At 29.6% G+C, this 22,154-nt stretch overlaps 6 protein-coding genes across 6 annotated transcripts; 3 read left to right on the top strand and 3 right to left on the bottom strand.

The window, feature by feature from the left end:
• Positions 1-1,079: 1,079 nt before the first annotated feature.
• PGO_125880 (exosome complex exonuclease RRP6) lies at positions 1,080-4,574 on the bottom strand (the record flags this gene model as incomplete). The annotated part of the gene is made up of 1 exon (XM_028689378.1): positions 1,080-4,574. One exon carries the CDS (start codon positions 4,572-4,574, stop codon positions 1,080-1,082), a length of 3,495 nt encoding a protein of 1,164 aa, XP_028545179.1.
• Positions 4,575-6,424: 1,850 nt separating this feature from the next.
• On the top strand, positions 6,425-6,910 carry PGO_125870 (hypothetical protein, conserved; the record flags this gene model as incomplete). Its single annotated transcript, XM_028689377.1, has 1 exon — positions 6,425-6,910. The coding sequence occupies one exon, from the start codon at positions 6,425-6,427 to the stop codon at positions 6,908-6,910; it is 486 nt and encodes a 161-aa protein (XP_028545178.1).
• An 874-nt stretch (positions 6,911-7,784) lies between these two features.
• PGO_125860 (hypothetical protein, conserved) lies at positions 7,785-8,858 on the bottom strand (the record flags this gene model as incomplete). Its single annotated transcript, XM_028689376.1, has 1 exon — positions 7,785-8,858. The coding sequence occupies one exon, from the start codon at positions 8,856-8,858 to the stop codon at positions 7,785-7,787; it is 1,074 nt and encodes a 357-aa protein (XP_028545177.1).
• Positions 8,859-12,311: 3,453 nt separating this feature from the next.
• On the top strand, positions 12,312-15,210 carry PGO_125850 (protein kinase; the record flags this gene model as incomplete). Its single annotated transcript, XM_028689375.1, has 9 exons — positions 12,312-12,348; positions 12,599-12,710; positions 12,919-12,979; positions 13,164-13,296; positions 13,446-13,789; positions 13,995-14,113; positions 14,316-14,406; positions 14,726-14,811; positions 15,060-15,210. 9 exons carry the CDS (start codon positions 12,312-12,314, stop codon positions 15,208-15,210), a joined length of 1,134 nt encoding a protein of 377 aa, XP_028545176.1.
• A 1,837-nt stretch (positions 15,211-17,047) lies between these two features.
• On the bottom strand, positions 17,048-18,550 carry PGO_125840 (signal recognition particle subunit SRP54; the record flags this gene model as incomplete). Its single annotated transcript, XM_028689374.1, has 1 exon — positions 17,048-18,550. One exon carries the CDS (start codon positions 18,548-18,550, stop codon positions 17,048-17,050), a length of 1,503 nt encoding a protein of 500 aa, XP_028545175.1.
• Positions 18,551-21,326: 2,776 nt separating this feature from the next.
• Positions 21,327-22,081, top strand: PGO_125830 (hypothetical protein; the record flags this gene model as incomplete). Its single annotated transcript, XM_028689373.1, has 2 exons — positions 21,327-21,360; positions 21,723-22,081. 2 exons carry the CDS (start codon positions 21,327-21,329, stop codon positions 22,079-22,081), a joined length of 393 nt encoding a protein of 130 aa, XP_028545174.1.
• Between the last annotated feature and the right edge of the window lie 73 nt (positions 22,082-22,154).

Raw genomic sequence — 22,154 nt, 5'->3', positions numbered from 1 at the left:
GGAAACGATAATTTGGAGCTGTAAATACGGATTGGCAATTTTGTTTTAAGGAATTTTTCATATGTCCTTCCCTCCTGTTCAATTGTTGACTTTTACAATTTCACGTTCACAAGTCTTAACAATTGTACTAATTGCACACCTTCTTTTATGTTACACAGTGACTTGCACATCAAATTGAATACACACCTGTATTTTTCATTCAAAAATAAGTGGAAATTACACAATAAAACAGATATTTCCTTGTTTTTTAATTTTCATCCGTTTGTGCATATTGAACTTCAAAAATTGTGACAAAACTCAAAAAAAGAAAAAAAAAAAAAGTTACGCTCAAATAAAATGAAAAAAAAAGTGATTTTTTTAAAGCACTATTTTTTTTTTTTTTTTTTTTTTGTTTATGATGGAGGGTTTGTAAAAAAAATAAAAGAAAAGAAAAAAATAAATAATAACAAAAATATGAATAAGAAAAAGAAGGAAAATTAAACTTACTCCTAGCAAAAAATAATAACAAGACGTTTTTTTAAACATATATTCATACTTTTACGAGCATACAAATGATGTAAGTTCTTTCCGTAGCGATATATGAAAATTATGTCCCATGCAATAGTTTAATTTGTTTTCTTAGCATACTAACAAAATATGTGCGTTTCACCTATTGAAATGCAACATTTTCTCACATGAGGAATCCATGTGATAAACACGTGGAATTGAGAAATGTCCTTATGTGGTTAAGTTACGATCTCGGTAAGATTACACGGGTGGAAGTATAATAAGATTCTATGAAAGCAAACATATAATAGCGGAATGGATGGAGACACGGCAGAATATTCTTTGTCTGTGCATGCACAAATATGCCAACTGGCATGTAAAGAAAAAAAAAAAACAAAAAACAAACAAAGATAGATAGATGGATAGATAGATGGATAGATAGATGGAAAGAAAACATTCAATGCAGGGAATCAATTCTTGTTTATCGAATTATATTTTATTCTCCTTCCCCCATATGCTTGTGTGTCCACAGTGTGGGGGTTCCCGATCCACACTGTTCTTTTTCTCCATACAGATTTGAATATCTGGATCTACTAGTTATTCCACTTTTTGTTCATCTCAGTTAAAATGTTACTAGAGTATATCCCCTTCCTGTTTTTGATATTATACTCCTGGACATATGACTTATGTTTCACTTGTTTGATTTTTTTTTGATTAGCATCCCGATGTGCAGGATTCTCAGGTAGCTGTCTTTTCGTATTTTTATCAATGTTCTTCTCTTTCTCTATTTCATCTACATCCTCCTTTTTCACTTCTTCTACCTGCTTCGACTCTTCAAACACTTTGCGCACGTCCCACTTTCTCTTTTTCACATAGTTAATTAGAGACGATAGTTGTGCGTAATGTTCATATTTTATATCTCTGCTTCCATGAGATCTAAATTCATTTTTGATACTCTCCCCATTTTTATCATTGCTAAAAAAAGTTCTCTCAAGGGTAAATACTTCATCCACATTACTGGTAAGATTTTCACCAGCTTCATTGCATTCCTTAGGATTAGTGTTACATCCATCATTACTGCTACTATGCATGTCATCCCTATGGGGCCGTAGAATTTCCTCTTGTTGTGCACCCTCAGAAATACTCTGAAAATGCATTTTAGGAGGATCAATAAGAATGTCTTTCGAAGTGTATGTACTTATGGAATTTTCTACCTCGTGAAGAAAAGGAAATTTCATAGAATTAATTTCAGCTTCTTCGTTTTTGTCATAAGGTTGTGATTTTTCATTTTGAATATAATTCTGATAAAAATGTAGATTTTTTTTTTTTTTTATATTGGATTTGATTATAATTTCAAATAGAGCCTCTAAATTTTCTGATATTATATTAGACAGTGGTATGATGTTATTTTTTAAACTTGAAATAGATGTAGGCATGTTCAAAATAATGGAAATAATTGTATGAATATTAATTATACTATCAGGAGATTCGTCATTTTTTTTTGCCAATTTTTCTCTCCATGTTAATATGTTTTCTATTAAATTATCACAACTTGTGTAATTATAGTAGGAAGTTTTGATAATAGTTTTAATTTGATCTTTCGTTTTTTTCACATCACACACCTCTTTTATTTTGTACTGAAGTAAGCATATTCTATTGCTGTCTGTAAATACAGTCCTGATGATTTCTTGCCCATATTTTTGTTCCTCTTCTGATATGCCAGAGAATCTTATATTTTCAAAATTAACGTAAATATTTCTTTTTCCTTTACTTTCCTCTTGTTTTATGCTTGCAGTTTGGACAATCCTCTCCTCGGTTTCACTCAAATGAAGCTGTTCCTTCTGCACATCCTTCTCATCCTGATTAATCTGCAAATCCAGGTTCGCACGGTTGATGTGTTCCGTCGTGTCCTCAGCATCTATCCCTCCGTACTTGCTAAATATATAGTTGAAATACAAATCAGTTTTGATATACTCGAATAAGTAGTACAAATAGTGAAAGTGCATTCTCAAATTATGAACAGTGTCAGGAGATAATGGTCTTTTTAAAAGATTTGTGCCTTGTCCCGCTGAATTGACACTAACGTGAAAATAGTTGTGTACTAAATAAGGTAATGAATTTTTAATGTTTAAATAATTTGAACATACAAAAATATCAACAATGTTAACAAAATAAACAGAAAAATCTTTTTGTAAAAATGATAAGATATTTTCTGATTTGTACAGAATTTTCAGTATCCTCGAATCTGTTGTTATCTCGTTCAGTATATGCATGTCCTCATACATGTTAAGAACATCAATAATATAATCAATATCCTTAGTTCCTATTAAAATTAGACACGTAAAACCTCTATAAGTGTTTTTATAATTCACTACAATTGATAGGGACACTTGATCACAATCCTTTTTTATAATATTTACCATTTTCTCAAGTTGAATTTTATTGTATATAATTTTATATACCTTCTTATTTATATCCATTGGTTTATGCAATTCTGAATTTACTTTCACAAAATGGGAAATATTCTGATCCATTTTATCATACTGGTTAATTATATCATTTATTTCGTACCTATAGGGATGGTTCAAGAAGCTATATTTGTGTTCATATTTATTTATGTCCTTATTTAGCTTTTTTAACATTTTCCAAAAAAAATCGTCATCCATAGGGCTACTATAATTCTCTACAACACAATCTGAGCTGCTGCACGGAGAGTAGGGTCGAGCCATCTCTCCCAATGAACCATTATTTGTGTCTCTATTTTTTGATTCACTCTGATCACGTGATTTCCCGGGGTTCCCCATTTGCCCTGATTGTCCCATCTGTGCAGTTTGTTCCTCCTCTTCACTTGGAGAATCATACCCAAGTGGGTCTTCTTGAAATATATCTCTGATGATCTCTTCACAACTGACATGCCTAAGCTTTCCACAATTAAAACGACTCCAAAGATTCAAAACTTTTTGCTTCTTTTTAATGTATCCCTCTTGCAACTTCACTGCTTCTACCAAGTCGTGCTCCAGATCTGTCAGTTTGTTATACTTGAAAATTACACGCGGGATGAAAACTGTCGCATAATTATTAATTAAGTGTAGCCATGAATTTTGCGTTTTATTTGAAATGTACTTATATGGATTCATGTCATTCCTTATTTCTATATTCTCTTCATTTTTTATCTTGGCATTTGGTGTACTTTTTTTTTTATATGTTTTATCTATTTCTTTTTTCACTTTTTTTCCTTTATTACTTTGGCATTTCTTATCCAAGGAACTATCTTCAGACTCACTTTGAACTTTCAATATTTTAGCATTGACAATTAGCTGAAAAGCGTTCCTTTCTTCCTCTTCTTCTACTTCTTTTTCTTCTGCTTCACCAATTCGTGTGTGTGGAGTAATAATAATACTGTTCTGATCATTGATAAACATAGTTGGTTGCTCTTTCTTATCTTCTATAAACGGGGTTACATTACTATTGTTACTAGATCTAGTATAGCGTCCTCCCTTTTGTGTCTCTTCCTCGAAATCTCTGTCTATTTTTTGTTTTTTTTTTTCTTCCTTTTCCTGCACCTGCTCATCAACATTAGATGATAAAAAGTTTGTGCAATAATTTTGTTCATTATTCTGAGAAGAATTTCTTGTAAAATGCTTATCCAGAATTTTACTATTTTTACATGTTAAAATAGGAGTATCCTTATTTTGAATATTAAAAAATCGAAAACATTCTTTCGATCTTGTAAATATTTCATCTAGTGTAGCTGATATGATATGATAATTATTTGCTATGGTTAAATAGCCATTTTCACAGTCACATGTTATCATACTTTTTGTTTTCTCACTGGAGCTATAAAATATTAAATCGTAAGCAGCTTTAAGCAAATCGTTTTGCAAATTCTTAATTTCTGCATCATTGGACATTGCATCAAGTTTGTTCCCGTATAAACAGTTAGTAGAAAGCCTATTTGTTAATTTTACAATTTCAATAATATTCTTAACTAAGCCTTTTATGAGATAACTCTTTTCGTTACTTTCTATTTCTCCCTTATCAATATTTCCTTTTATCAGCTCTTCTATCTTTTTGCTGCAATGATCCATCCTCCGGGAAAAGTGAGCTGTGTGGAGAATGGGCTAGGTTGGAAGTAAGCTGTGTTGGAAGTAAGCTGTGTTGGAAGTAAGCTGTGTTGGAAGTAAGCTGTGCTGAAATTAACCTGTATTTGAAGTGAGGCACATTTTATTTTATGTACCTCTAATGGACGTTCCCTCTTTTTTTCTCTTTTGTGTAACTTCTAAAAAGCTTATCCACTTCGAGGTCAAGTTATCCCTTCCTATGTGGAAATGTATAAAACTGTTCTTTCATCCCCACCCCTCCTTTCTTTTGTATACTTATACTCACTAAAGGAAAAAGAAAAAAAATTAAATGTCATAAGGACAAAAACAGAAAAATTCCCCTTATAACGTTCGCGAAAAGAGGAAGAAGATGAAAAAAAAAAAAAAAAAAAAAAAAAAACTTTTACACAAACATATACATTTGCAAAAATATGTAAACAAATGCAATACATACCCTCCCGCCCCCCCCTTAGACATTGACTAAAAGGGGATTAAAAATAAAGAGGTCATATTTAAATCTATAAAACAAAAATATGTATACATGTGTATCACAAGGGTAGAACACCATGTGATGCCGTAAGTATAAAGGGAACATGAAAACTCACTCCAAAATGGCATATTGCTTCGATAAAATGAACAAGTACTTTACGAAGTACATAAGTACAGAAAATAAATGTATTCGAATATATGTACATACATGAATATACATACAAACAAATACATATAATACATATGTACATAGGTACATACATTTACGTAACAATTGTTTCTACATTTTTGCTTTTTTAGAAAAATTAAAAAAGAAAAAAAGTCAAATGTGAGTGAATGATAAATGAATAGTCCCACATGCGAAAAGAAAAGGAAATGAAATGCACTTTAGTGTTTAAAATTTTAGTTGCAGTTTTATTTTTTGCTATTTTTTTTTTTTGTTATTCTTTTTTTTTTGCTACTTTTTTTTGGATATTTTTTAATTGCCATTTTTTTTGCCATTTTTTTTTTGCCATTTTTTTTGCCATTCTTTTATGCAATTTTTTTTGCCATTCTTTTATGCAATTTTTTTTGCCATTCTTTTATGCAATTTTTTTTGCCATTTTTTATGCAATTTTTTTTGCCATTTTTTATGCAATTTTTTTTGCCATTTTTTATGCAATTTTTTTTGCCATTTTTCTCTTCTCATTTTGGTCGTTTATGTAATTTTTTTTAATTTTATTTCAAAGTTTCCATTGGCATAAATTTAAAATTCTCCCCTACGAACCTTGGTTTTCAGGCGGAATTGCCAAGTTGCCAAATTTCGGCATATTTTATTTGTATTCCCGTGAACAGTACAACGTGTCAATGTAGATTTTATTTTGTCCATCCCCTTGTTATGTTATTCGCACAATTCGGACATGTCCATCATTTGTCCTTACCCAGAACACACGTGGAGAGAATCATTTCTGATTCACGAGGTCTGCCAATTTGGGGTTCCTCAAATCAGGCATGCAATATAAATATGGTGCACATTCTAATAGAAGAAGAATCCCGATTTAAATGCTTGCTTAAATATCCCCATATACGCGCACATTTCCACTGTAGTCTCACCACCAGTTTTACTCCAACAGCTCTTAACTTCAAACGCATAAAAGTAAAAACAGACAAATACATACACATGGATTTGCATATATGCATATTTGAATAATTGTATGTTTACTTATTTTCATATTTACCTATTTACGTAGGCGTCGTGACGAAGCGTGCGCACAAGTGACAGTTCCCCCTCCATCTCTCCCCATACACGCACTACTAAAATACACTTTTTTCCTTTACCCTCCCCAAATGCAGCTTTTAGACAAAATAATATGAACACAATAGAAAAGAACGACTTTTCTATAGAGGCAGAATTGAACAATGCAGAGATGGAAACGGAAGAAACACATGCAAAAAGGGTACCCCAAAATTTAGTATGCCTAATTTGTTATGATGATATTGACGAAAGTAATTACATTGAATATAAAACAAGCCATACTAGCGAATGGTATCCAAGCATGTTCTGCCTGAACTGTACAGAAATTTTAATACAAACACAGTATCATAAATACATAAATAACGTGCAAAAATCGGAATGTTTAAGGGAGCAAAAAAATTTACTAGAAATGGGACCACCAATAAATGTAAAAGATAAAAATGGTTTTCCTTTATCTGAAGGAAATGAAATTCATAGTCTTTGGTATTTTTGTGACAAAAAAATTCATACAGCAAAATTGGATGGTAGTTTAGTGGGGGAAGAACGAGTGAACTTGTGGAATGAATTGAAAAATTTTCTTATAAAAGAGGACAAGGAATAGTAGGACTCATCTTGCTGGAGAGGCGCTTCAATATGGATATATATATGCAGAAAACGAGAGGATTCGAATAAACTTTTTTTTTTTTTTTTTTTTTTTTTTTATTATTGCGTAAGCGGCTTAAGGATAGGTAAAGTACGCAACGTATTGATATGGCCCGACTGTTGCACATATTACAACAACTTTATTTATACCCAAAAATTGGAAAAAAGAAAAAAAAATTGAATGATCTATAAAAATAAAATTGTACATAATTACATAATAAGCAAAAGGAGGGAATCCATTTTTAAAGTTTTATTTTTTAAAAAGTCACACTAAAAAGAAAAATTTATACGTCACTATATATATATATATACATATATATGTGTGTATGTGCATGGAACTGTTTGTACATAACCGAGAAATATACAACCTTTTGGAAATGCCCCATTTTTGTCATAATGTTTAAATATTATGTTTCATTTGAACCCATCTACTTTTTAAAAACAAATTTTAATCTGTCCTTTTTTTTTTTCCCTTCTTCCCTCCTTGCTCGAATTTTTTTTTTTTTCTTTTTTTTTTTAACTTCAATTTTTTTTTTTTTATTTGGACGAAAAAGGTATGAAAATCTATATATTTTTTGTTTTTTCCATTTTTCTTTTTTTTTTTTTTCCCGTTTGTATTACAGTGCTGTGCATGTCCATTTCGCGTGAGAAGCGTTGCTATGAAAAGAAATGCAATGAATAGTTGTATTCCAATACTAATGAATATCCAATGATAGTGAAAAGAACTTATTAATGAATATACAATAATAGTGAAAAGAACCATGTGCATTTTTTCTTTCATTATTACTATTCGAATCATCACTTTTTTGGGAATTCAACCCTAGATGAGAAATTCACAAATTGTCATAATTGAGATCCAAGAAATATTTCTCCTCGAACAATACATACATATCCTTTAGTTGGAATTTTTTATTTGGAACATTCATAATATCCAATATATAATGTCTTATATTAATTTCTTTTTCAAATCGAGCAGTGGGTATGCAATAAAAGCCATCCATAGAATTTTCATCATACTGATGATTATTGCTAAAATCGATATAAGACAATTTTTTGGAATATATTAAATAATCAAGGGGATCCACTAACTGTTTACTCATTATAATATGATTAACAATACTTGTAAATACATTTGGTGAATTCAAAATTTTGACAATTTCTTCTTTTGTTTTTAACGATTTATACCCTATATTACTTAATTCGTAAAGCAAATAGCTTAATGGTATTTTATTATGAAATACTTTAAAAAATGGTATAAGAAAAATGAGAAATCCCCTTATATTATGATCTAAGTTGGAAAATAAAAAATCATTATGTTTTTTGTAGGTAATATTTTGCGTTAACACATATTCGGTCTTGGTTTTCGAATTTAATGTTAGTAAGTTTAATGCCAAGATGTTTTTCACTTTTTTTTTTAATAATTTTAAAATCAATTTTTTTTTTTTTGTATTGTTGTTACAATTCGGTACATACATAATAATAGCTGAAAATAATTCTTCTCTTTTAACTGGAAATGGTTGATTTTTTAACAATACTTGTAATGCAATTTTAACTGCTAATTTTATGTCATTGTCTTTTTTTCCCTTTTTGGATTCCCCTTTTTTTTTTTTTTTCTTTTTTCCCTCACTCATTTCGTCATTATCCCCTACTCCATCATTCTCACTTTTTCTGTCTGTATCACTGTTCTCATTATCACAATCGTCCTTATTTAACGATTCCCAACTTCCAGAACATTCGCTTCCACTGCTGCTGAAGTCATCAATCATAACATCACTTTCATTCTCACCATTCAATCCCATATGAACGTGGACTTCTGAATTGAAATTATCATACGCATGTTCAACATCCTCGAATTCTTCATTTTCGAAGGAAAATTCGTTCCTTTTATCTTCCATCATAGCGTTCATAATGTTTATACGACTCTCGCTAATTGAGATCTTTTTCTCTGTGCCTTTTTCTTTTTTGCAGTTACCTTGGCTTTATATTATGCATGTAAGCATGCAATGCACAAGTGTTGTTATTACATATATATATATATATATACAGGTCACACTTAAGCAGGAGGAAATATTCATGCCTATATCACTAGGCCAATCTAATAAAAATAAATATTTACGAATGGTGCAACAGTGGGGAGAGAAGGTGGGGGGGGGGGGAAATCTCCTTAAAAAAAAAAGGTTTGCCATTAATCGAAGGCTCTTTTTTGAAAAGAAAGAGATGAAAGGTGACATCAAGTATAGCTAGGTGGTTCGTTTACCAAACTAGGCAATGACTATACGGGGTTTCAGATTTTATAATTTGTGAAATTGTTAAATTCTGATGAAATGCAGGAACGGAAGGGAGAAGGGAAGAAGGTGCGTTCCACTTTCCTCCTTTGCACTAGAACTAATATCAACAAAATTATCCAAATAAACACATAGTTACAGATAATTGATTCTATATACACTATTACCCCCACCAGCCAACATGTCGCACACACTCCTTACACCACCATATGCTATGGTTCATAGTCCAACAATAATAGTCTATTGTACCAAAGACGGAAGTAATAAAATAAGTACGCTTTTTATATACACTTGTTTTAGAAGCATATAATTTAGTAAAGCTTTCTTTTTACAAAAAAAAAAAAAAAAAATTAAAAGCCTTAGGTTTAAGAGGTGTTTAGTATACGTAAGAATATATATGGTAGTTCGGGTAGTTCGTTTGTTTTTGTGTCAAGTATAAAAATGTAAGTATATATATATACACTAGTTAGGTAGTGCCCCATATATATATACCCCATGCACGCCAATAGCATGAATTTTATTTTATTTTTTTTTTTTTTTCTTCATCAATTCTTAATTGAGCTCTTTGTTAATGGGTAATTATTAATATTATATATAACCTATAACGCAAAGGGATTTCTTTCAGTTATAAATCTTTTCATTTGAATATAATATAAGAAAATGGCGTAATTAAACTAGCGTTATATTATGTTCAGTGTTTGTGAATTCGCGTATATAAATTATACAGATATACAAATATATACATATGTATATATTTGGTGCATGTTAGTACATATATATGCACTAGTATTACATGTTATGTACATACTCGCGTATATATATAAAAATGACGAACTGTTATACTTTCACATATTTGCCTAATCCTGTTGAAAAAATATTTTATATATGTTCTTCATCACTTTATCCTCTAAATTTTTTCTTTCTTTTTAATCTCACAAAAAAAAAATAAAAAAAAAAAAAAAATTATTTTTTAGATTTAAAATTTTTTACGGTAATTAATCTGAATTTAATTTTACTAATTAATGAAGATAAAATCAATAATAATGAAATATTCATTTTTTCATGTGTTTGTATATAGCTAAAAAGGCAAATATAAATATACATATATATATATATATATATATATAAACATTTATACATTTTACATGTGAAAATATACAATAACGTTAGTTATATGCATTTTCATTTAACCACTAGGCGTCGGGTAGATGAATTGTTTATCGATTTGTATATAACATAAAAACGATAAAAAAAAACTTCCAATCATTTTAAATGCCTAAAGCGTTATTGTTTTCACTGAATGAACATCTAAGCTGCTAAGCTTTTACCAATTTCGTAATTTCCCCCCTGCGTATAATTTTTTTTTTTTTTTTTTTGCCTTGGAAAAATAACGACTTAGGAAATTTTCTGTGCATTAAAATTTCCTATTCTTTGCAATTTTTACTTTTTAGCATTCAATTATTGCGAAGTTTGCATTCATCACTTTTTCACATTGCTTCATCTCTGTTTCACACTGCTTCATCTCTGTTTCACACTGCTTCATCTCTGTTTCACACTGCTTCATCTCTGTTTCACACTGCTTCATCTCTGTTTCACACTGCTTCTCCTCTTTTTCACACTACTTCTCCTCTTTTTCACTCTGCTTCACCTTTTTCTCACATTGATTTATATTTCTCACACACATTACATTCTTTTTTCTCCCATTTTGATTTCATTTTTTCGTACACATTACATTCAATGTTCTACTAGTAAATCGTACTTTAATTACATATTCTGCCCCTCATGGAATTTAAGTGTTTTTACACATAATACATTAACACTGCTTAATTCGTGCGTGCTATACAAATTAAGCTGCACATACACTGAGCTCATCTTCGTGCTCAGTACTAATTTAAATGAGCATCCCGAAGAAGGTTTACTAAATTAGTATTATTTTTCTAACTTTTTCTTCGTCTTACAAACAGAAATGCTTTAGGTATTTAATTTTTTTTTTTTTCTTTTTTTTTTTTTTTTTTGACTGTTGTTTTATTATGTCTACCATTGTCCTTTCTTTTAATTCTCCATTCTTTGTACCTTACATCCATGTCACCACATTCTTCTTTGCGAATACTTTTTCAACCTACATGTATTTTTCTTTTTATCTTTTTTTTTTTTTGTGTGTGTGGTGCTTATAAAGATATTTATATATTTGTAATATTTAGTAACAATTGGTTATTAAATTGAAAAAAATATAAATATTTATAAAGGAAATTTTTTTTTTTTTATCATCTGTTTTCATTTGTGTATGTACAAAAGAGGGGGTACATACATGTGTATATATCATATATATATATATATATTATGAATCGAATTACCACGAGATTATACACACAAGCAGCTTTTTTTTTTTTTTTTTTTTTCCTTCAATACCACTTTATTTTAATAAGCTATCGACACTCAAATATTTAATTATCAGACGTATATATTTTTTTTTCTCTATATTATTTGAATCTCCTTTTAAATGATGATAAATGGTATTTTATGACTCATGTCCTATTCTATATAACACATTGAAATGTTCGTATTTTATCCTCTCTTCCTCCGTTGTCACGCTTATATTTTTTATCGAATGAGATATGTGTAGTTTGCATATGCATATAGTCTGTATAGCCCATTCATGAGTACTCGCGAAGTATATCTTTTATTTTAAGTACCGTTTTCCATTGCATCCATCATCTTGTTTTGTTTATATACAGAACGAAACGAATAGAATTCTTCTTCCCTAGGTTGAAAGAATTCATATATTCCCCTTGAGTAATACACCATCCATTAGCTTTTCTTTTTTTTTTTTTTTTTTTTCTTCGTCTCATTTTCGCTTCTGGGAAAAAAACAATGAGCGAATCTCGTTGCATTCAAGTTGTATACATGTAAATAGAAAAAATTTAAATCATAGCCAATATGATTTGGTATCTTTTCTATTAAATTATCTATTTTTTTTTTTTTTTTTTTTTTTTTTTTTTTTTTGGGGGGGGGGAGGTAATTTATTATGAATAATTTTTGTTTCTTTAAAAAAAAAAAAAAGAAAAAGCATAAAACATGGGGACTACTCTAAGTAAAAGAAAAAACAATTCAGGTAATGAAAAAAAAAAAACAAAATAATGAAAAACATTCAAAAATGTGAGTGTAAAAAATTACACTTATGAGTCCAGACTTGTTTCCACCAGCCTAATCCAAAAAAAAATCATCTACGTATGCTCTAGCATACATTTTTATATGTGATCATGTTAAATTATTTGTATTCCTCACAAATGAATGAATCCAGTTTCGTAACATTTGCATGCATATATTATATTTACTTTCAATTTCATCATTTACCTATTCAGATAAAAACGTAAAAAATGATTCGTCCGAGAATAAAAGACAAAAGAAAAATGAGGAGCATGATTCGAATTTGGAGTTCATAAAAAAATACAAAATTATTAACAAAATTGGGGAGTAATAAAATGCATTACTTATGTATTATACATACAGCTTGCAACTCATTAGTTCATGTGCCCTGTTGATGTTTCGTTGCAAATATATTGGACGTTCATTTTGTGCAGTATATTTTTTTTTTTTTTTTTTTTTTTTTTTTGTTGCTCTTAAATCCATGAGTTTGTATATAACAGAAAATTAACATTTGTCCACTTTTCATTCTTTGTAGTGGTAACTTCTCAAAGGTGTTTTGTTGTCGAGGAGAAAATAAAAAAAAATGTGCAATGAAGGTAAGAAAAAAGGGGAAAAAAAGGAAGGAAAAAGAAGAGATGTGCGTTTTTCATATACTAACGGGTATATACACCGTTGCAAAGTTACATATTTTTTTTTCTTTTTGTGACATATATATCATTTTTGTAAACGTTCACTCATACTAGTTACATTTCTCCAAACCCCCATTCCCCGCTATCCTAGTTAATGTGCTGCCCTTTGAAGAAAACCTCACACTACAATTGCTTTAAGAGGGAATTATTTATAATGAAAACGATAAATAACAAACATCCATATATTGTTAAAATACTTGATTATCACGAAAAAATTTGGAAGAGTTAGCAGGAAAAATTAAAAAAAAAAAAAAATAAATAGAAAGAGAAACTATACATATGTGTGTTTGTGTGAATACTTATATTCTTTTTATTTTTTTTATTTTTTTTTTTCATTTTTTTCTCATTTGATACATTTTCTGCCCATACTCAGAATACTACATTGTAAAATTAATCCTGGAATACTGTGAAGGAGGAAACCTTTTTGAGTATATAAAAATTAACGGAAGTTGCACGCATTCAGAAGCTAGGGTTATTATTATTAAATTAGCAAAAACAATTCAGTATATTAATTCTTTAAAAATTATGCATAGAGATATAAAGCCAGAAAATATTTTACTCAGAACTAAAGATAATATTAAAAGTGTTGTATTGTCTGATTTTGGATTGGCCAAAATAACTCCATCCAATCAAGCAGTTGTCAAAAGTCGTTCTGTCTGTGGTAGTGATTTTTATCTAGCTCCTGAAATTATAAAGAATAAAGAATATGGGATAAAGGTAAGTTTATGATGCTTTTTTTTTTTTTCTCCATGTCATGTTCTATATCATGAATGGATTTCTTATATATTGATTTTTACGCAACATATTTTTGAGTGTTTTTATATTACATATTTTTACAATAAAACTGCTTCTCATGCATATCACGTAATTTTCACCATCTCATCATTCATCACTACTAACTTTCATCTCGTTTCTTTTGCAGATTGACATATGGAGCCTAGGGGTTCTTATTTTTTTTATAATAACAGGAAAAGTTCCCTTTACAGGGAAAAATGCTAATGAATTATACAACAATATCCTCAAGGCCAACATCCCAGAACTGTATGTATAAGAGAAACGTATTTTTCTTCCATATATTCGTTTCACATGTATTCGTGAGACTGTGCGTGTGTGTGCTCGTCATTCCAAGTGTTATGTTTTTTTTGTTTTTATTGATCCAATTCAACGTAATATTTTACACATTTTGTTTCCATTTCCATACATACACAAAATACCCTCTTTGAAAACGTTCTTCCCAACGCAGACTGTCAAAGGAAAAATCCCTGAATATCCAACCAGGCTTAAAAAATTTACTGGAAAATATTCTAGTGCATGACCCTGAAAAAAGATTTAGCGTACTAAAAAAAAAAAAAAAAAAAAAAAAAAAAAAACCAATACAAGTGAAATGAGAAAAAAGGGGGGAAATTGTTGTCGTGTTTATATAAATATGCACAGTTGTGTGAAGTTTTATTTTGTCTCACATGTATATATACATTTTCGTTTTTCCCAAAAATTTTTATGTGTGCACAGTGCCAGACTTTTTTAAATAAGCTTGTCAAGTTTTTCATTTATTTGTTCCTCCCCTATTTTGTACATATATATATATATATATATATGATGAACATATATTAATATACATTTATACAATGTTATTACTTCCCCCAACCTTTGCAGTGTTCTGACATTTTAAACCATCGGTGGATACGAGGAACGCTCACGAGTTGTGAATTCAAAATTTTTAATTCGGCTTCCTATATAAAGTAATCCAAAAGAGCATGTTTTACTCCATCACCAACTTTGTCTTCTTCTTCCTCTTCTTCTTCCTCTTCTTCTTCCTCGTCTTCTTCCTTTATATGACATATCAACTTTACCGGATTTTTCATTTATTCATAATTTTTTATCACCATTCATCGCGTCGCCATTTTGTGAATCAGCCTGAACATTAAGAGAAATTTTTATTTACTTTGAGATAAAAAAAAAAGTGCTTAACGTTTTTTCCTCTTATCAGGAAATTAAGATTGGATAAAAAAAGAAGTAACACCCAGGACAATGAATTCCAAGAAAATCAGATAAAAGACAAATCCTTTGAAAAAGAAAAAGACTCATTCGCCAATATGAAAAAAAAATATACATTTTTCTTAAAAAAAATTACAAATTAGACCTTTCTTTTTTCTTTTTTTTTTTTTTTTTTTTTCTTTTCAATGTTATAATTAGTGTAGTTTATTAATGCATTCCATTCCCCATTTGAAAAACCCACTTGTGGGGGTGGATGAAGTTTCTACGAAAGGGGGTTATGCATATGCGAACGTGCATGTGCAGAACTATTTTACAGAAATAAACATACCTATATGTATATATTTATAAATGTTCCTATGTATATATATAATTCCTCCTTAAATAAAACCTTGTTTATCCCGTTGTTACTTAATTTTAATTTCCGTTATTCTACAATTTTTTGTTTAATCCGAGTCCCTGGATTGATAACACCTACCTATTATTCAACACATCCCCCCTTTTTTTTTTTTTTTTTTTTTTTTTAAGACCTTTTTTTAAATACCCATTATTCTTTTTCTTTTCTTTAAACCCTTTTTTTTTTTTTTTTTTATCTTTTTTGATTATTTCAATTTCCAATTTATTTGAAATTTATTATTTACTTTTTATGCATTTCTTCTAACCTGTTCCTCCTTTCCACCCTTCCATTTTATAGCACCAAATTTACAACTCATTCATATTTTAGCAAGTTACACACTACCAGTTATATTAAGTATCTTGGTGGGGAATTGCTTTGCTCATTTAAAAATTTTTTTTTTTTTTTCTGGCATTTTTTTTTCTATTTTACCATAAAAATAATTAGAGCAATTTTAACATAAAAGTAGTGAAAATTACGTCTTATTTGTGTCACATTGCTAAGGTATAATTAACGCTAAAATTTTCCTTAACATTACCATATTATTATGTCGTTAACATTCCTCTAACATACAGAACTAAGGATATGCCACTCTGTGGGATTTTATATGCATCCGACATACCACTTAAATGTGTGTGTCCCGACCCCCTTGACATATGCAGAGAGCATAAAATAGAGTGTCTTCTTTTTGTTTCAATTTAAATGTCTTTAAAAGTTTTACAAACTGGGGAAAGGGGGAGAAAAAGTATATTATATAGAAGGGAAAAATACCCAAGTTATATCATATCAGTAGGGAAAAATTAAAAACAAAAACAAAAAAAAAAACACACACATGTGTGTACGTATGTATGTGCACATGTATGCGTGTATTTATGTATATATGTATGCATGTATGTATATGTATTATATACACATGTAGGTATCCTTATGTGGCCACACTTTTTCACCTTTTGTACGCAAACATGTAATATAATAAATCGACCATATGCATAACGTTGGAGGATGATGTGGTTTCCCATCTTTTATTCGCGCATTCGGGAGTGTGCATCGAGTAGGGATATGTATATTCGATTCCTGTTTTTTTTTTTTTTTTTTTTATTAAACAACCAGGAGTGGTGGGATGTGAAAGGAATTTACAGCAAAGTTTATACCTCTCTGTTCGCACCTATTCTATATGAACAAATATTTATCAAAACATTAGTTAAAATACATCTAATGGTGAATTTCTAACTTGAATCATGAATATGTAAATAATGTTCTAATGTTGGTGTCTAACTGTAATAAGATCATGTGAGCGATTTATTTATATCTATACATAATGATATACTAACAATACGATTTCGCAAAATTTTACATATTGGAAATGGATAAGCAATCCCATATAATATGGCTCTCTGTCAAGTTCGTATTAAAAAAAAAAAAAAAATTTCCTATTTTTCAGTTATCATTTCCAGGAAGATAGTATATATTATTATACGTTAAACATATCTTGCAAACCTTCTAAGATGAATAGAATGAAAAAGAAACATTGCAGATTATGATGATTTAGAACTTAGTAATGGTAAAACAGACCAATATATATATTTGTCTCACTTCTTGAGCCCCATTTGCTTCATCATGTTAGACATTGAACCACCAAAATCTTCCATTTTCGTAAATTCCTTCAAAAAGTTAACCATATTATTTGGGCCACCCATATGCCCCAACATATTTGGATCCATAAAGTTGTTCATTTTACTTAGAATCTGTTTTTGATTTCGCATTAAAGAACCAAAATTATTTTCCCTTAAGCCTAATTTTCCCATTTTGGATACCATATTTTTTAAAAATTTAAACTGTTCTAGTAGTTCTCTTATGTCTTGAAGCCTTGTACCTGATCCTTTACAAATTCGTAAGCATCTACTATCATTAAGAGGTTTTATACAATCTAATTCTTCATTTGTCATAGAATCCATTATAACCATAAATTTTTTTATTTTTTCAATTCCTTCTTTTTCTGTGCCCTTACTAATTATATTATTCCCAAAGCCAGGTATCATTGACATCACCTTACTTAAGCTCCCCATTTTAAAAACGTTTTGGAATTGATCATACATATCTCTCAATACGAATTTTCCCTTGGATAATCTATTAATTAATTGTGGCTGTTTTTCAATATCTATAACTTCCTTTAGGGTAGATACAAGGCCATTAATATCTCCTAACCCTAATAATCTAGAAACGAAAGATTTTGCTTCAAATTTTTCAAAATCGTTAATATGTTCACCTGTACCAATAAAAGTTATCGGACACCCAGTAGATGCCACTGCTGATAATGCACCTCCTCCTTTTGCATGTCCATCTATCTTCGTAATAATTATGCTACCTAAGGTAACTGAATTTTTAAAAGCCATTGCTTGATCATGACAACTCTGTCCAATATGGCTATCAATAACAAAAACAATATCTTCTGGTTTAATTGAATTTTCAACTTGTTTCATTTCTTCAAATAACTCATTTTCCTGTTTATGTCTACCTGAACTATCGACAATAATTAAATCATATTTTTCTTTTAAAAATGCGTTTACACCATCACTTGCAATTTTAACAGGATCTACTTCTGAGTAACTTCCATAAAATGGAATTTTTACCTTTGCAGCATTTTGTTTCAGCTGATCGAATGCCCCAGCTCTGAATGTATCTGCACATACTAATGCACTTTTAAATCCTTTTTTTTGATAATAATGAGCAAATTTTGTACAAGTAGTTGTTTTTCCACTACCTTGTAGTCCAACAAATAAAATTACATTCCTACCTCCTTTCTTTGGAATATAGGATTCTTTTTTTCCTTCCAGTAAATTAATTAATTCTTCAACTACATATTGATGTACTAATCGCTTTTTATTATTTCCATATAAATCTATATTTTTCTCAATATTTTTTTTTATATTACTTTTTATGTCTTTCAAGTAACTAATATTTATATCGGCAAGAATAAGAGCTCTTATCACTTCTTTTAAGCATTCTTCAATAGCAGTATCATCTGCTGCAGTAGATGCTTGTAGTTTTTGAAGTGCACTCGTCAGTTGTGTTCCTAATTCAGTTAGCACCATTTTCTCAAGATCTAATTATGGGCTAATATTTTATAGCCAATTGAGGGCATATATACTACACGATTTTAGAAGCCCCTATATTTATTGTCTCTTATTGCTTATTTTTATTACTCTTGAAATCAATGTCTATACTACTGGGAATGTAGAATGATAACCACCTCTATTTTGACTCTTCCAGCTTATTGGTTTCAATATCTTGATTACACGATATGCAGGAGTTAGGAGGGATTATAAGGATGTATCCATGCTAATTACACCTATCTATGTGTAACCTTAATACTGATTCTATCAATTTATTATCTTCCTACTTTTTATGCTTCTTTTTACAATGCTGGATTACAAGGGTGTGGTAAAATTGGAAAGTGTCCAATTGTAAGCAGCATCACAGAAAGGATGACTTTGGCGGGTTTGCGTTTTCCGCGAATTTCAAAATGGAAGATTAGAAAGAAATGAAATAAAATAGAATGAAATAAAGTAGAATGAAATAAAATAGAATGAAATAAAGTAGAATGAAATAAAATAGAATGAAATAAAATAAAATGAAACGAAATAAAATGAAACGAAATAAAATGAAATTAAAATGTTATAATTTTATCTGCACGCAGCCAATTCCGCTTTCGTCACGCATGGGGAAACACAGAATATAGACTCTTTTCACGTTTAGACAAAATCAAGAGAGATAATTCCCACCACTCCTACCTCTGGAGTTTTATAAAGCTCAATGCCATGAACGAAAAAAAATTTAATACATAAAGGATAAGCAATCAACTATGTACGAGCATATATATATGTGTTTCCCCGTTTTATACTGTTCTGAGAATACTTGTGTGTATTTATACAATTTTTACAAAGAAACAAAATGGCTTGTACTCTTAATAAAAGATGAAAAAAAAAAAAAAAAAAAAAAAAAAAAAAAGAGTGTTACAATTTTTTTCGAGCAAAAACAAATGAACTTGTTCTTCATGTCCATTTTTTTATTCTTTCTAATGCGATATACCTTTTCGCAATTCTTTATCATTTTTATATGAACTTTTTTGGTGTAATTTTAATCCCTTCGTTTGATTTATATCTCTTATCCGTAGGAATATATCTGTTGTTGTGTCAATATTGCTAATCATCAAAACAGTTAGTATTGTTATTGTGTATATGATGGACATGTCTATAAGTTGTTTACAAATGTGTAAGTGCTGTTCATTATAATGTATACACGCTTGTATATTCATAAAATAGCTTTGCATATGTGTATATTCCAAACTGAGACGAACCAATTAACTTTGCTTAAATTATATTATTCCATAAAACATGCATTACTTACTTCCTGCTTTTATCACATGCAGCAAAAATGCATCTGAATTGCAAAATTAGGGAATACATAATTTGTCATCTTGTGACGCATAACGCTTAGGACTTATATAATACATTTAATCCTATGCGTATTGTTAATATAAGCCATCAGTAAGACCTTAAATTCACCTCAAATTATATATATGTGAATATTATGTATGTTTAAAAAAAAAAAAAAAAATGTATATCCGTATTATATACTGGCTTTCGCTGTGTGAAAAAATGCTTTTATTAATTTCTTTTGTCACGCACTTTTTCGAAAAAATGAGAAAATGTCATTTGCAAAAAAGAATCATGCGTTGGGAATTGGGGAATGCAGAAGACTGCAAGGAGGAAATAGAATAAAAGAAATGAGAAAAATAAAAAAAGAAAAAACAAAAAAATAAAAAACAAAAAAAGGAAAAATAAAAAAGGAAAAACGAGAAAAAGGAAAAATAAAAAAGAAAAAACAGAAAAGGAAAAACAAAGAAGGAAAAACAAAAAAGGAAAAATAAAAAAGTGAAGAATAAAAATGTGAAGAATTAAAAATTTCTGAATGACAAGGAAAAAAGAAAAAAAATTTCATACCTCCTCCCCGCGCAACTTGAGTTGGATATGTATGTATACATATATATATTATGGCATGTTTTATGTACACTCCGAAAGCACATATTTTGTACATATGCATGCCTAACTTCTGAAAAAACAATTGCATACGAATGTAAAAGGCGGGAGTGCTTTTTCTTCATTTTTATTATATCTCCTGCAGCTGTGAAGAATTCGAAACGTGTTAAAATTATGAAAAAAGAAAGAAAAAAAAAATTACAACATTTCCTTCAACTTCAACACGCAACAACATATTTTTGCCTTTACATTATTGAATAAACACGCATGTCGTTTCATGAGCATGTTACCAAAACGGAGGATATTTAAATGTACATTATATTATTCCTCACTACAACAATCGAGGGAGAAGAACAGCATAGCATAAAATTAAATTAAGGGAAAAAAAAAAAAAAATTTCTTTTATATAGAAAAAGTTTCCATTATGATCAGAAAATAAAAGATAAACCTTTTAACCAAATTGGAGATGTGAACTGGATTTCATATTATATAGGAAAAGGGTAGTGTTTATAAAACAATCCAGCTCCAGCAGCTTTACCACGCCATAGTTCTTGCACCCAATTTTTAATATAACCTGATGGAGTGGCGTTATAAAATACTGAATTCTTTTGAAGCATTGAATTTTTTCACACTTTTCCCGTGAAGATAAAATTACTCCACCAATTCTGTGCTAACCCGTGGCAAACACATCATCTATATTATGAACACATAATATATGTGTATATATATATATATATATATATATATATATATATATATATACATATAGCAAATAAAATCTTGCAACATGTTTATAATTTAGATCACCATCTTGTCGCTCTTAATCATCATGATAATTTCCCCAAATTGTGACCTAGCGTCAGGTATTGAAATGTACATTGTTTTGATTCCATATACAGATTGTTCTATGTATGACAAACAAAAAATGTAACACAATAAAACAATATAGAACAAAATAAAAAAAAAAAAAAAAAAAAAAAAAAATAAATGATAAATAAAAACATTATTTAACTTGAAACGACGTATGAGGGGCTGTCTGCATGATCGCACAGAATTAGAGGTTTTTCTAATTTAAAAAGTGATGGATATATGTTTGGACATGCTTAGTGTAGTTTCTTTATTTTCCGATTGATCATTTTGTATGCCCATCCTTGGAAGCATATCCTGTTTTGCTCTCCGTTGATTCCCAATTTCATGTTCCTTTGCTTACCTTCAGGATTGAAAGGATTTAATGATTTAAGAAGCAAAAATATCGACGAAATCTCAGAAATAATTAAAAAGGCAAAGGAAGAAAAAGAAAATCATTTGGGCGTTTCGCTTATCCATAAAGAAAAAGAAAACATAAATGTATTAAAAACATTTACAGAGAGTCAAGCAATTTGTTATACCACATGTAAAGAGAATTTATACAAGCGATTTGAAAGAGACATAGAAGAATATAAAAATGTCAGCACAAAAAATAACATAAATTTTCACGAAAATAAAAAAAGAAAATTAGAAAAATATTATCAAGATATGGAGCATCAAATGTGTTTTCATGCATGTTCTAAGATGTATTTTCACTTGCTTCAAGACCGGCTCTGAGATAGATCATCACGTGCCCATGAAAAGGAGTGAAGAAGAGAGTATGTATAAATATGCATGCATATATATATAT

The sequence above is a fragment of the Plasmodium gonderi genome (genome assembly GCF_002157705.1).
Source record: "Plasmodium gonderi DNA, contig: Chr12, whole genome shotgun sequence".
NCBI classification, from domain to species: domain Eukaryota; phylum Apicomplexa; class Aconoidasida; order Haemosporida; family Plasmodiidae; genus Plasmodium; species Plasmodium gonderi.
The sequence above is the reverse complement of the archived record's forward strand: the minus strand, read 5'-3'. Positions and strand labels throughout refer to the sequence as shown.